The following is a 13,756-nucleotide window of genomic DNA, read 5'->3' on the forward strand; positions in this document are numbered from 1 at the left end:
TTGCTAATAGTTCCCTTCCATTATTTCATTTGATTATGCTATGTGGATATATATAGTTCAGGTATGTTTATGAAGTTACTTGATGTAAGTAAACTGATGCTTCACACCATGTCATGTGGGTATTGATGATGGTCTCTGCAGGACTGACATCTATGCTGAGGTTGACGTCAAACTGGGCGAGGTCAATGGAACCAACGGCGTGTTCGTAGCTGCCCGAGTGGACCAGGGAGGCTGTAATGCCTTCTCCTCCACAGGAATATTCCTGTATATCTTCCCCAAAAAAAACAACTACATTTTGGCCAATAACCTAGGTGAGTTCATGGCCAAGATTCCCCGTCTCTTTACTCTGTCTGGATCATGAGCTTTGTATGTAACGAGTAACTCAAGTTTGTTAATAAGATGGGGTTAATTGTAATCCAGTGTAGCAATCTGTATACTGGCTGGTTGTGTAACATCGGTCCCATTGAGCAGGGATTGTTTTTCATGGTATCAACCATTGGTTGGACTCCTTCAGACTCAGCCATATTCCAGCTATATGATGGCAGTCTGTAAACAATCGAGACTGGACTAGGCAATCCGGTGATCAACAGCATGAGCATCGATCTACGCAATTGGGAACCATAGACATATGTCAACCAAGTCAGCAAGCCTGACAACCCTATCCTGTTAGTCGCCTCTTACGACAAGCATGGCTTAGCGAAAGCCAATATTCTAACCCGGATCTTTACTGGTCCATTAGGAACATTGTCGCATATTACACACTGCTGATGCTGATGAAAGAAATGTCAAAATATTCTTCGTAAATATATCATCAATGCTCATTAGAAATACTACATACAAACATATTTATCAACTACAAAGGAATTAGTGCAATAACGTACTGACATTATGATTTTATAACATGTTTTCCTTTGCTTGTTATGTGAATAGATGTTTAAAAAGAATTTTTAACACTATCATTTTCACTCATTTCTATTACTTCCCGACTGCAGGTCGAACATCGGTCATCACCAGCGGTCAGCTGGGCGAGGTGGAGTCCAGCTGGAACAAGGTGTCACTCATGGTCAAGGATGCGTCACTCATGGTCAAGGTATGTCACTCTGATGTTCACTGTACTGTGTGGCAGCTGTGTGTCCTGTCACACATACCCTGGTTTATATGTACTGTATTCCCAGGGCGATGGGGTAGCCTAGTGGTTAAAGCATTCACTCGTCATGCTGAAGGCCTGGGTTTGATTCCCCACATGGGTACAAGTGTGAAGCTCCTTTATGGGGTCCCCCACTGTGATTTTGCTGGAATATTGCTAAATGCGGCGTAAAACTAAACTCACTCACTCACTCACTGTATCCCCACACGATCTCAGTAAACTGTAGATTCATGATGCTGAAATGTTTTATATGTATGCCTTGCGTGACCCACAGTCTAAATATTTAGATCATCTAAAGATGAAAAGTCCTCATTTTTCACTCCTTCCACTGTATAGTGGTGTCGCTAAACAACTACAAGAAGTAGAGAGTAAAACAAGTGGGCATTCCTCACAGGAGTGTCAATTAAACAGTCAGCATGTGTAGAAATCTGTTGATTAATTTGAAAATTGTCATTAACAAGGGGTGATATAGATTCAGGATTGGGGCACATCATGTGATTTGACTGAACAGACAAATTAGGAGAGTTTCGATTGTATGGAGTACAAATAGCGAGGATTGCTAATGGTCCTGAGTCATGCCTTCCTTTACTGCTGGGGGCGGTGGGGTAGCCTTGTGGTTAAAGCATTGGCTCGTCACACCGAAAACCCGGGTTCGAATCCCCACATGGGTACAATCATTCTCTTCCCACAGAGGTTACTTGTCAAATCTTCCTACGAACCTCTGTTCTAATACGGCCATATTTCCCGGTTCTCGTAAAATCCCCTAGCGGCAAAAAATCGCAATATGAATTATCTCCTTCTTTCTATCCAATCAGAACATGTGTTACATCGACTTAGATCCGACTTGACTAATGCAAGTAAAAATGGGGCCACAAATATCCCTCCTCTGCCGGGGACTTGTGTTAATGTGACACACAAGACATTTAATGGCCAGCTTGTCCGTTGTCAACGAGGGCGATGGAGACGCCATGTGATCCAGCATTACATTACTGAGTTCTGTCTAGAAGAAACATTTGCGCATCTCGCAGGCGAAGAGATTCTAGTTTTCCAGAAGCTTACGGAAATTACCAAGGACTTGGGAATGATCACTTTTGTCGCTGATTGCACAACTAAATCTGATTGCAACCAATCACGAATCCTGAACACTCGCACCATGAAAGGGCCGTATTAGAACAGAGGTTCGTAGGAAGATTTGACAAGTAACCTCTGTGGGAAGAGAATGGGGTACAATGTGTGAAGCCCATTTCTGGTGTCCCCCACCGTGATGTTGCTGGAATATTGCTAAAAGCGGCGTAAAACCAAACTCAGACAGTCAGTCAGTCCTTTACTGCTTGTTGCCTAGTAACCTTCACAATGCTGCGGAACTTAGATAATCCACATGGACTCATTAAAATGTCATTTTTTGTTTCCAGGGCACAGTTGCTGTTGGAATGTTGAATGGGAAAACCCTGTTTAACCACACTGTACCCAGCAAACCTGCAAGTGGATTTGTCGGACTCGGAACCGATTCTTGGGGCATCGCCGACTTTGACAATCTCAAAATAACATCTGCAGAGGATCAACTGCATCATTTACACCATGTGAAAAAAGAGGATGCAAAGTTATATTTTGTCCCTGGGGCTCACTGATGGCACTTACATATAGCTGTACATAAGAGTTGATTCACGGAATGAAATGATTATCAAAATGAGGGCAACAACTTTTTCTAAGTATGTATTTTTTTATGGGTGTGAGCCTTAAGGCCAAATAATGAAAATGTTGTTCTGATTACACATCTTTAAAATTTAGGGTAGGTAGGATTTGGGGTTTTTTAACATTTTTTTTTTAAAGTAAAGTACAAACTAATAACACATTTATCAATGTGTAATTGTTATTCAATCAAGCTTTCAGCCTTCATGTTGATTTTCTCGGTCAGAATGACTGATGTTCGTCGGTATCGGGATAAAACAATGGTATCAGAATGCTTATTCATACCACTTTAAAAAATAGGGTCGGCACCAGAATTAACGGTTGGTCAGGTAATCGGAACCACAACATTTATATTAAGGCCTAACTAGTATAACTGATGGGGATGTATTGAGAACATCAGAAGCTGACTTTGGTTTTCATTGTCATAACTTTCAATAGCATTTTCTGATCATTGCATAAATATATGGGCTGGTTGACAAAATCAAATATCGGTAGTATTGTAAATGGGAAGAATTATTAAAGATTATCAATATCTTGCATCAGTTCTCATTATGAAAGTTGTGCCATGGGTAATATCTTATGTGAACCATTGTGATTAAATCAAGTTTCAATTTACTAGAACGGATTTGTGCCAAAACCGGAATGCAATCCGTTAAATACATTTTACAGACAAAATACACAACTTGTTTGTACATGTACTTAGTAACCTTGCAGAAACCATCAACAAACTTTTTGGAGATGGGTTTTACATTTTTGTTCAGTGTTATTTCACCTAGATTTATAGATAATTGATGTCTTGGATCCATATTGATAGCCAGCCCTAATAAATGTGCATTTTCATTATGACAAGAAGCATGATGCCTGTTGAGCAATATCTCATCACATGTCTTTTCTTGATGAAATACTCCTTGCACTGATCTTACCTATATTCATGAATTACTTAAGGATGTCTGGGATTGTGAGTTTGTATGTAGTACTATGTACCCCACAGACTTGACTTGTGTATCCAGACATGTCACATGTCATAGTTTATGCCAGTATATGGTGACTGACATTAATAGTTCATGCATTTTTGTCACAGACATGTATCAGGTTGATGTCTATGATGCCAAGGCTGTCAGTATTCTTTGGGGCCAAAACTAAGTATAAACACCAACACAGGCTCGGGTGTTGCTAGTATTTTGGGTGAAGCAAAAATATGACATTATTTACTGTTCTTCAGAAATGTCACAAGTATGCCAAATCGATTTTGATAATTTAAGACACCTGTTGCTAGAAACTTGGCCTGTTTCATTTGTTTCATTTACCATGCCTCTCAGCTTAGCCACGCTATGGCTAAGTGAACTACCGGTACATCGCTGTAATACGTATACCTATATACTTGTGTGTAACCAGGGGTCGCTGGCCCACAACTGTACTGAAATAAAGAAATGAGCCAAATCTGTTGTTGATTGGTCAAATACACCTGATGGGCATGGTTACAGCATAAAAAGCATCTGAAATCACAAATGCTGATATTACAATGGTTTTCTCACACACAAACTGGGGAATAATCGTAACAACCATGGTACAGGTAGTCAGTTGGTGTGTCATTCAGGAGAAAAAAGTAAAGGAGCTACTTGATTTGCTGTTAAATTATCAGTACTTTCAAAATTCTTATGTGACACATATTCAAGGTGTATTTGTTTTCTAGCATACAAAAACATTCCATCTGTTTCATATCACATTTGAACATTCTAGTGGGTGTATATGAAGCATGTTTATCTGTTTATAGCTTGTCTGTATGAGACTGTTTATAGTTTGGAGTTTGTGAATGTAATACATGTATAACCATTGTACAGAATTCAAATCTGCGATATTATATCATGTGAATTTGTGCCTGCTAAGACCTGAGTTGTCACAACATGGTTGACACACACAAAAGCATTCAATTAACATGGATCAGTGGAAATAAATCTGAAATTATTTTTGTACATATATGCATTTTGTTAAAGAAGGATAAACCACATGTGATGGTTATACTAACAGCATATTGTATGCATTTGTTATTATTTTTTTGTTACACACATGTCCTTAAATTGATTTTCTTCTTACCCAAATAAAGAATAATTTACTCTAAGAAGTGAGATTATGTTTTTTATCATGCGATGCTGAGCCAGAACAAACTGAATTTTTTTTTCTGGTTGGAGAAGAAAGTGGTAGTGATGTGAGTGGGATGTATCGGATGTTCCGGTGACAGCAGTAACAGAACCTAGCACCTGGTCGCTGTCCCAATACATCATAGATTGATTGATTGAGTTTAGTTTTACCCTGCTGTTAGCAATATCACGGGGGTGGGGGACACCAGAAATGGGCTTCACATATTGTACCCAAGTGGGGATTCGAACTCGGGTCTTCGGCATAACGAGTGCACACTTTAACCACTTGGCTGTCCCACCACCCCCATACATGATAGGAAGACAGACGGGCCACCATCAATTGCACCCCTTGGTCCTTTCATCCTGTTGATCACTGGATTGTCTGTTCCAGGTTTGATTATTGACAGACCGCTGCCATATAGCTGGAATATTGCCAAATTAAACAATAAGCCAAATACCCAAACATTCATAAATAAAACTTCACATTTTAGAAACTCCAAATGAGGTGAAATAAAATGTTTAACTTACATACCCAACACAGACACAGTCCCGATTTTATCCCCTTAAGGTCAAGCATTAGGCAAGGTAACAACAGGTAACTTCCTATGATTTCTTTGATGCAGCAGAGGACCGAACAGTCGTCTGCCCTCCGGAATGATGCTCTTTTCCACAAAACAGTAGAGGCAGTTGGTTTCCATGTACATAATGGCTACAGTCCATCTTTCCTTGAGGGGATTGTTGATTTCAGTTATGTAAGGAGGACTTGACAGACAGACGGCTGTAAGTGGTAAGTAATGTTTTACCACCTGAACATTTGACACCTTTGTGACAACGCTTTGGGGAATCTGATTGCCAATTGGTATTTTGATGTGATGATTCACCTGCCTTTGCTGCCAGGATCCGCAAAACTGGACCAGATAGTCACGTGACTGACATCATGAGCATTGATCTGCGTAATTGGTATACGAGACGATGACATACATCGGCCAAGTCAGCTAGTCTGACCATGTTCTCCCAACAACATGTTCTCTCGGAATAACACAACGTTTTTATTCATAATATATGTATCAATTACAATAGACAACAGTAGCGAGGTTAAGACTTAAGGTAGCGGTGCGAACTTTATAAGGAGGTTGTCGAAGTCAGCCAGTCCCCAAGTGTCTGTACCTAGGGCGACGAACCCACTGGTTGCTACAGACGGGGCACGTGCCTCCATCACCATCTCCTCGTTCACAAAACCGATCATTCCCTCACCCTGGAAAACAGTGAATGATAAAACGTGCTTTAGTACACAGCATTTAGGGGAAGGAAGACTGACCAACAAGTTTAAAGGAACTTCCAGCCCCACAACACCATCAATGGTGTCTCAATGTGAAGCCTCGATATACAACATGCTATTAAATTGGTTATATGAACCAAGCCAAGGAGACTAACGCTTAGTCTCGGAATACATATATATAAGTTTGATAGCAACAAATAAACACATTCAAATTGAAAAGGAACCCCAGTCAGATGTGAAATTCAGAACTGAGGGAATATAAACTTGGTTCATTTGGGGCTTTAGCATAGCAGGGATGGCTAGGCTGTAGGGAAATAATGTGGTTCAGGGACTGTGAGACAGATTATAAGCTGAGCAGCATTTAACAACAATAACTAAAACACCTTCTTGCTTTCTAAGAACATTCTTTCGCTTGGGCGTTTATAGTACATATCACCAAGGTCCTAGGATATAGAGTGCTCGGGCTATATGTTTCCCTGTTTGTTGTTGTTTTTGTCAAACCGTTATATAATCACTTTATTGGGAAGATAATTACACGTGATACAATGAAACACAACCTTAAGTTATAATAATATTTACAATAGAGTGACGTCACAGGTTTATTTAAGTTCTATACGTGATGCTTTTTCACTACATACTTTAAGTATATTCTAGCAGACCCGTGAAGATCCGGGTTTCAATTAGTTTTCAGCAACCAGTGGTTATCGCAAGAGGCGACTACCTTGATCAGATGGTCAGACCAGCTGACATGGTTGATGCATTCCCAATTACGTAGATCAATGCTCAGTCACTGGAAAGTGTGGCCCAAACTATATACTAGATAATATTTACTGAGTTTGTACGGATTTACAAACTTACAAATGATTCACTTCAAGAGTTTTTTATGTGTCGCCCAAGCCCAGGTCGACTATTACGCTGTCATTGTTTACGATTGTTTACTTCACCCGAATGGCGACACATTTATTCCGACAAACTTATTAATGATTTGCCCGACTGTCAAACTGGAAATAATATCACTAATTCCACATGTGAATAAATCACAATCGATGGATCATCACTACAACAGAGTGACGTCACAGGTGTGGCCAAGCACAGGCAAACCTGAAGCGCAAATAAGGTTGCGGAACAGAGAGAGAAAAATTACATCGCAACCCTATTTACGCTACAGTTTGCCTGTGGTCTAAGTAATATACATCATGCCTTACACTACATACTTTATGTACAGATAAGTGAAGATCCGGCTTAGACTTGATCTTCAGTAACCCATGCTTGTTGTAAGAGGCAACTAATGGGATCGGATGGTCAGGCTCGCTGACTTGATTGACACATGTCATCGTATCCCGATTGCGTAGATCGATGCTCATGCTGTTGATCACTGGATTGTCTGGTCCAGACTGGATTAATTGCAGACCGCCAGATGGTACAAATATGAGCATATATCTGATCGTGGTTGTAGATGATATCAGATAAATGCAAGAATCCCACCTACATCCCATCTACATTGACTAAAAAGGCTCAACATCATGTAGGCCTAATGTAACGTACCGAAACTAGCAGCTCGAATGTGTTCCAGCCAACATGAGATTTGACTGGTCCTGTTGACACCACCTGGGTCCTCACTGTAACACAGGGAAAGCGATAAACAAATAATCGATCTTCTTTCTGGCGCTCCATTGTGTTGAGATCACAGAGAGCATGTACGATATCGTAGATACATTTACGACCAATGACATTATTTATATTCATGCAAAACGTCCAGATATCTTGAAAGGTCATGTGAGTTCATTTAACTTGAAGTACAGTTTATTGAGGTCGTGTGAGATCATGTAGCTGGGTTGCAGATGTGAGATCATGAAGCTTAAAATACCCTTTATCAGGTCACGTGAGTTCATGTACCTTAAAGTAGGCCCTACCCTTTACTGATTTCGTGTGAGATCATGTAGCTTGAAGTACAGTTTACTGGTTTCGTGCGAGATCATGTAGCTTGATGTAAGACTTACATATGTCCTGTGAGAGGATGTAGAACTTGTCATCGGGGAAGATGTAGAAGAAGATGCCGGTAGTGTCATATGAATCGCAGCCTCCCTGGTTCACCCGTGCTGCCAGAAACACGCCCTTGGTGCCGTTAACTGGACTGAGGCGGACGCTGGCCTTGACGGATACATTCGTCCTGAAACGTCGAGATCCCTATTATTAAATCAGTAACAACATTAACATCCACACTAACATCACAGGCATGTCAGGGGACAACAAGCAGCCATTGAAACAGTCTGACGAAACATAGATAAGTGTCAACGTATGTTGTCCAAGTGCTGTCATCATCGTATGCTGCCTAGGTCCTCACATCATCGTATGCTGTCTTGGTGCTGTCATCATGGTATGTTGCTAGGTGCTACCACCATTGTGTGCTGTCGAGGTGCTCCCATCATCGCATGCTGTCAAGGTGTTGCCATCATCGTATGCTGTCTTGGTGCTCCCATCATCGCATGCTGTCAAGGTGTTGCCATCATCGTATGCTGTCACGGTGTTGCCATCATCGTATGCTGTCTAGGTGATCCCATCATCGTATGCTGTGCATGTGCTCCCATTATCGTATGCTGTCTCGGCGCTGTCATCATAATATGTGTTGCTAGGTGCTACCACCATTGTGTGCTGTCAAGGTGTTGCCACCATCGTATGCTGTCAAGGTGTTGTCATCATCGTATGCTGTCAAGGTGTTGCCACCATCGTATGCTGTCAAGGTGTTGTCATCATCGTATGCTGTCAAGGTGTTGCCATCATCGTATGCTGTCGAGGTGTTGCCATCATCGTATGCTGTCAAGGTGTTACCACTATCGTATGTTGTCAAGGTGTTGCCACCATCGCATGCTGTCAAGGTGTTGCCACCATCGCATGCTGTCAAGATGTTGCCACCATCGTATGCTGTCAAGCTGATCCCATCATCGTATGCTGTGCAGGTGCTCCCATCATCGTATGCTGCCGAGGTGTTGCCATCATCGGTTGCTGTCAAGGTGTTGCCACCATCGTATGCTGTCAAGATGTTGCCACCATCGCATGCTGTCAAGGTGTTGCCACCATCGCATGCTGTCAAGGTGTTGCCACCATCGTATGCTGTCAAGGTAGTGCCATCATCGTATGCTGTCGAGGTGATGCCACATCGGATGCTCTCAAGGTGTTGCCACCATCGCATGCTGTCAAGGTGTTGCCACCATCGTATGCTGTCTGGGTGATCACATCATTCAATACTGTCTAGGTGCTCTCGTCATCGTATATTGTCTTAGTGCTTTCGTCACAGTATGTCTGAGGGATTACATATGTTGAACGCCAGGGATCTACAATCACTGTGTTCAGTCCCTTACCAACTATAATCACCAATAACAGCGAAGCTCCTGTTCAGCATCTTGTCAGCAAGGTTGTGGCACCAAAACAAGGGCTGCTGTAGAACCATCTGACGCACAAACTTGTTGTTGTCCTCCGCCAGAATCTCAAAGGAGCCGGTTTGCTGGGCGAGATTAAAAGGCTCCGTGGAAACTTCGTATCCTTTTACAACAAAAATAAATAACAGGCAAGAATAATTTAGCATAAAAAATACAGATACGTTTCAACCAATGGACTTTAATATCAAAGCAAGAGTATTTCTTTGTTGTACGTCATGTTAATATTCCAGATTAAACCTAGTGGTACTAGAAACTGGAATAATGCCCATGGTTCAATGTGGTTAATGCAATACTCCACGCCAGGACAGACCTGTACATCACCGCTTCTAGACATCCCGGGTCTAATCACTAGACTACATCTCTGCTCCTAGACATCCCGGGTCTAATCACTACGCTACATCACTGCTCCTCAACATCCCAGGTCTAATCACTATGCTACATTACCGATCCTAGACATCCAGGGTCTAATCACTACACTGCATCACTCTTCCTCGACATCCCAGGTCTAATCAGTACGTTACATCATAGCTCCTGGACATCCCAGGTATAATCACTACGCTTCATCACTGTTCCTCAACATCACAGGTTTAATCACTATGCTACATCACTGTTCCTAGACATCCCAGGTTTAATCAGTACGCTACATCACTCTTCCTCGACATCCCGGGCTATATCACTGCTCCTAGACATCCAGGCTCCAATCACTATGCTACATCACTGCTCCTAGACATCCCAGGTCTAATCACTATGCTACATTACTGCTCCTAGACATCCCAGTTCTAATCACTACACTACATCATTGCTCCGAGACATCCTGGGTCTAATCACTATGCTACATTACCGCTCCTAGACATCCCAGTTCTAATCACTACACTACATCATCGCTCCGAGACATCCAGGGTCTACTCACTAAGCTACATCACCGTTCCTAGACATCCCAGGTATAATCACTACGCTATATCACCGCTCCTAGACATCCCAGGTCTAATCTCTACGCTACATCACCGCTCCTAGACATCCCGGGTCTAATCACTACGCTACATCACTGCTCCTAGACATCCCGGGTCTAATCACAGCATTACATCACCGTTCCTAGACATCCCGGGTCTAACCACTAGATAACATCACTGCTCCTAGACATCCCAGGTCTAATCACTACGCTACATCACTGCTCCTAGACATCCCAGGCCTAATCACTAAACTCCTACACTGCTCCTACTACGTTACACATCCCAGACATCCCAGGTCTAATCACTAGACTACATCACTGCTCCTAGACATCCCAGGTCTAATCACTATCCTACATCACCGCTCCTAGACATCCAGGGTCAGGTCTACATCCCAGGTCTACTGCTACATCACTGCTCCTAGACATCCAGGTCTAATCACTATGCTACATACTGCTCCTAGACATCCCAGGCTAATCTAAAATCACTATGCTACATTACTGCTCCTAGACATTCTGGGTCTAATCACTATACTACATCATCGCTCCTAGACATCCCAGGTCCAATCACTGAACTACATCACTGCTCCTAGACATCCTGAGTTCCAATCACTAGATTACATCATCGCTCCTAGACATCCCGAGTCTAATCACTAGATTACATCACTGCACCTAGACATCCCAGGGTCCAATCACTAGATTGCATCACCCCTCCTAGACATTCCAGGTCTGATCACTACGCTACATCACTCTTTCCTCGACATCCGGCTCTAATCACTATGCTACATCACTGCTCCTAGATACAATCACTACGCTACATCACTGCTCTAGACATCCTGGCTCCACTACTACCCTACACCACTCGCTCCTCAACATCCCAGGTTTAATCACTAGACTACATCACCGCTCCTAGACATCCTGGTCTAATCACTACTTCCTACACCATCTGCTTCTAGACATCCCAGGTCTAATCACTAGATTACATCATCGCACTTAGACATCCCAGGTCTGATCACTACGCTACATCACTGTTCCCAGACATCCCAGGTCTAATCACTATGCTACATCACCACTCCTAGACATTCCAGGTCTAATCACTATACTCTATCATCTGCTCCTAGACATCCCAGGTCTAATCACTACGCTACATCAACGCTCCTAGACATCCCAGGTCTAATCACTGCACTACATCACTGCTTCTAGACATCCCGGGTCTAATCACTACGCTACATCACTGCATCTTAGACATCACTACAACATCTGAATCACTACAGGCTACATCACCGCTCTCTCCTAGACATCCCAGGTCCAATCACTACGCTACATCACTGATCCTAGATATCCCAGTTCTAACTCACTACACTACATCACTGCTCCTAGACATCCGGGTCTAATCACTATGCTACATCATCGCTTCTAGACATCCTCGGTCTAATCACTACGCTACATCACTGCTCCTAGACATCCCAGGTCTAACCACTGCACTACATCACTGCTCCTCAGCCATCCCAGCTCAAATCACTATGCTACATCACTGCTCCTAGACATCCCAGGTCTAATCACTACGCGACGTCATTGCTCCTAGACATCCCAGGTCTAAACACTGTGCTACATCACCACTCCTAGATATTCCAGGCCTAATCACTACGCTCTATCACTGCTCCTAGACATCCAGGGTCTAATCACTACGCTTAGCATCACTGCTCCTAGACATCCCAGGTCTAGTCACTGCACCACATCACTGTTCCTAGACATACCGGGTCTAATCACTATGTTACATCACTGCTCCTAGACATCCAGGCCTAATCACTACCCTACATCACTGCTCCTCAACATCCCAGGCCTAATCACTAGACTACATCACTGCTCCTAAACATCCCAGGTCTAATCACTAGACCACATCACCGCTCCTAGACATCCCAGGTCTAAACACTGTGCTACATCACCGCTCCTAGACATTCCAGGCCTAATCACTACGCTATATCACTGCTCCTAGACATCCCGGGTCTAATCACTACGCTACATCACCGCTCCTAGACATCCCAGGTCTAATCACTGCACTACATCATAACTCCTCAACATCCCAGGTCTAATCACTACGCAACATCACTGCTCGTAGAAATCCCAAGTCTAATCATTATGCTACATTACCGATCCTAGATATCCCAGTTCTACTCACTACACTACATCATCGCTCCTAGACATCCCAGGTCTAATCACTATGCTACATCATCGCTTCTACACATCCTCGGTCTAATCACTACGCTATATCACCGCTCCTAGACATCCCAGGTCTAACCACTGCACTACATCATTGCTCCCACATATCCCAGCTCAAATCACTATGCTACATTACCGCTCCTAGACATTCCAGGTCTAATCACTGCACTACGTCATTGCTCCTCGACATCCCAGGTCTAAACACTGTGCTACATCACCGCTCCTAGACATCCCAGGTCTAATCACTATGCTACATTACCGCTCCTAGACATCCCAGGTCTAATCAGTACACTACATCATCGGTCCTCGACATCCCAGGCTCTAATCACTACGCTACATCACTGCTCCTAGACATCCTGGGTCTACTCACTAAGCTTACATCACCGCTCCTAGACATCCAGGGGTCTAATCACTACGCTACATCACCGCTCCTAGACATCCAGGGTCTAATCACTGCATTACATCACCGTTGCTAGACATACCGGGTCTAATCACTACGCTATATCACCGCTCCTAGACATCCCAGGTCTAATCTCTACGCTACATCACCGCTCCTAGACATCCAGGGTCTAATCACTACGCTATATCACCGCTCCTAGACATCCCAGGTCTGATCACTACGCTACATCACTGTTCCTAGACATCCCGGGTCTAATTACTATGTTACATCACTGCTCCTAGACATCCCGTGTCTAATCACTACCCTACATCACTGCTCCTCAACATCCCAGGCCTAATCACTAAACTACATAACCGCTCCTCGACATCCCAGGTCTAATCACTAGACCACATCACCGCTCCTAGACATCCCAGGTCTAAACACTGTGCTACATCACCGCTCCTAGACATCCAGGGTCTAATCACTACGCTATATCACCGCTCCTAGACATCCCAGGTCTG

The 13,756-nt window shown here is 43.1% G+C and overlaps 2 protein-coding genes across 4 annotated transcripts in view; one reads left to right on the plus strand and one right to left on the minus strand.

Annotated features, from left to right (window-relative positions):
- LOC124258367 (galactocerebrosidase-like) overlaps nt 1-4,955 on the plus strand; it is a 46,980-nt gene extending 42,025 nt beyond the window's left edge. For both annotated transcript variants that reach the window (XM_046692458.1, XM_046692457.1), the window contains exons 16-18: nt 142-311; nt 993-1,069; nt 2,560-4,955. In XM_046692458.1, the coding sequence (XP_046548414.1) occupies nt 142-311; nt 993-1,069; nt 2,560-2,775 (463 nt within the window). In that variant the 3' untranslated portion in view covers nt 2,776-4,955. The remainder of the gene's footprint in view (nt 1-141; nt 312-992; nt 1,070-2,559) is intronic.
- Nucleotides 4,956-6,004: 1,049 nt separating this feature from the next.
- The window catches only part of LOC124258341 (galactocerebrosidase-like), a 32,836-nt gene continuing 25,084 nt past the window's right edge, over nt 6,005-13,756 (minus strand). The window contains exons 14-17 of one of the 2 annotated variants that reach the window (XM_046692431.1): nt 9,613-9,793; nt 8,254-8,423; nt 7,799-7,872; nt 6,005-6,229 (exon numbers count right to left, since the gene is read on the minus strand). In XM_046692431.1, the coding sequence (XP_046548387.1) occupies nt 6,077-6,229; nt 7,799-7,872; nt 8,254-8,423; nt 9,613-9,793 (578 nt within the window). In that variant the 3' untranslated portion in view covers nt 6,005-6,076. The remainder of the gene's footprint in view (nt 6,230-7,798; nt 7,873-8,253; nt 8,424-9,612; nt 9,794-13,756) is intronic. The other variant, XM_046692432.1, reaches the window with a different exon arrangement.

Source organism: Haliotis rubra, unplaced genomic scaffold (genome assembly GCF_003918875.1).
Source record: "Haliotis rubra isolate DU_JTF1 unplaced genomic scaffold, ASM391887v1 Scf69, whole genome shotgun sequence".
Classification (NCBI taxonomy): domain Eukaryota; kingdom Metazoa; phylum Mollusca; class Gastropoda; order Lepetellida; family Haliotidae; genus Haliotis; species Haliotis rubra.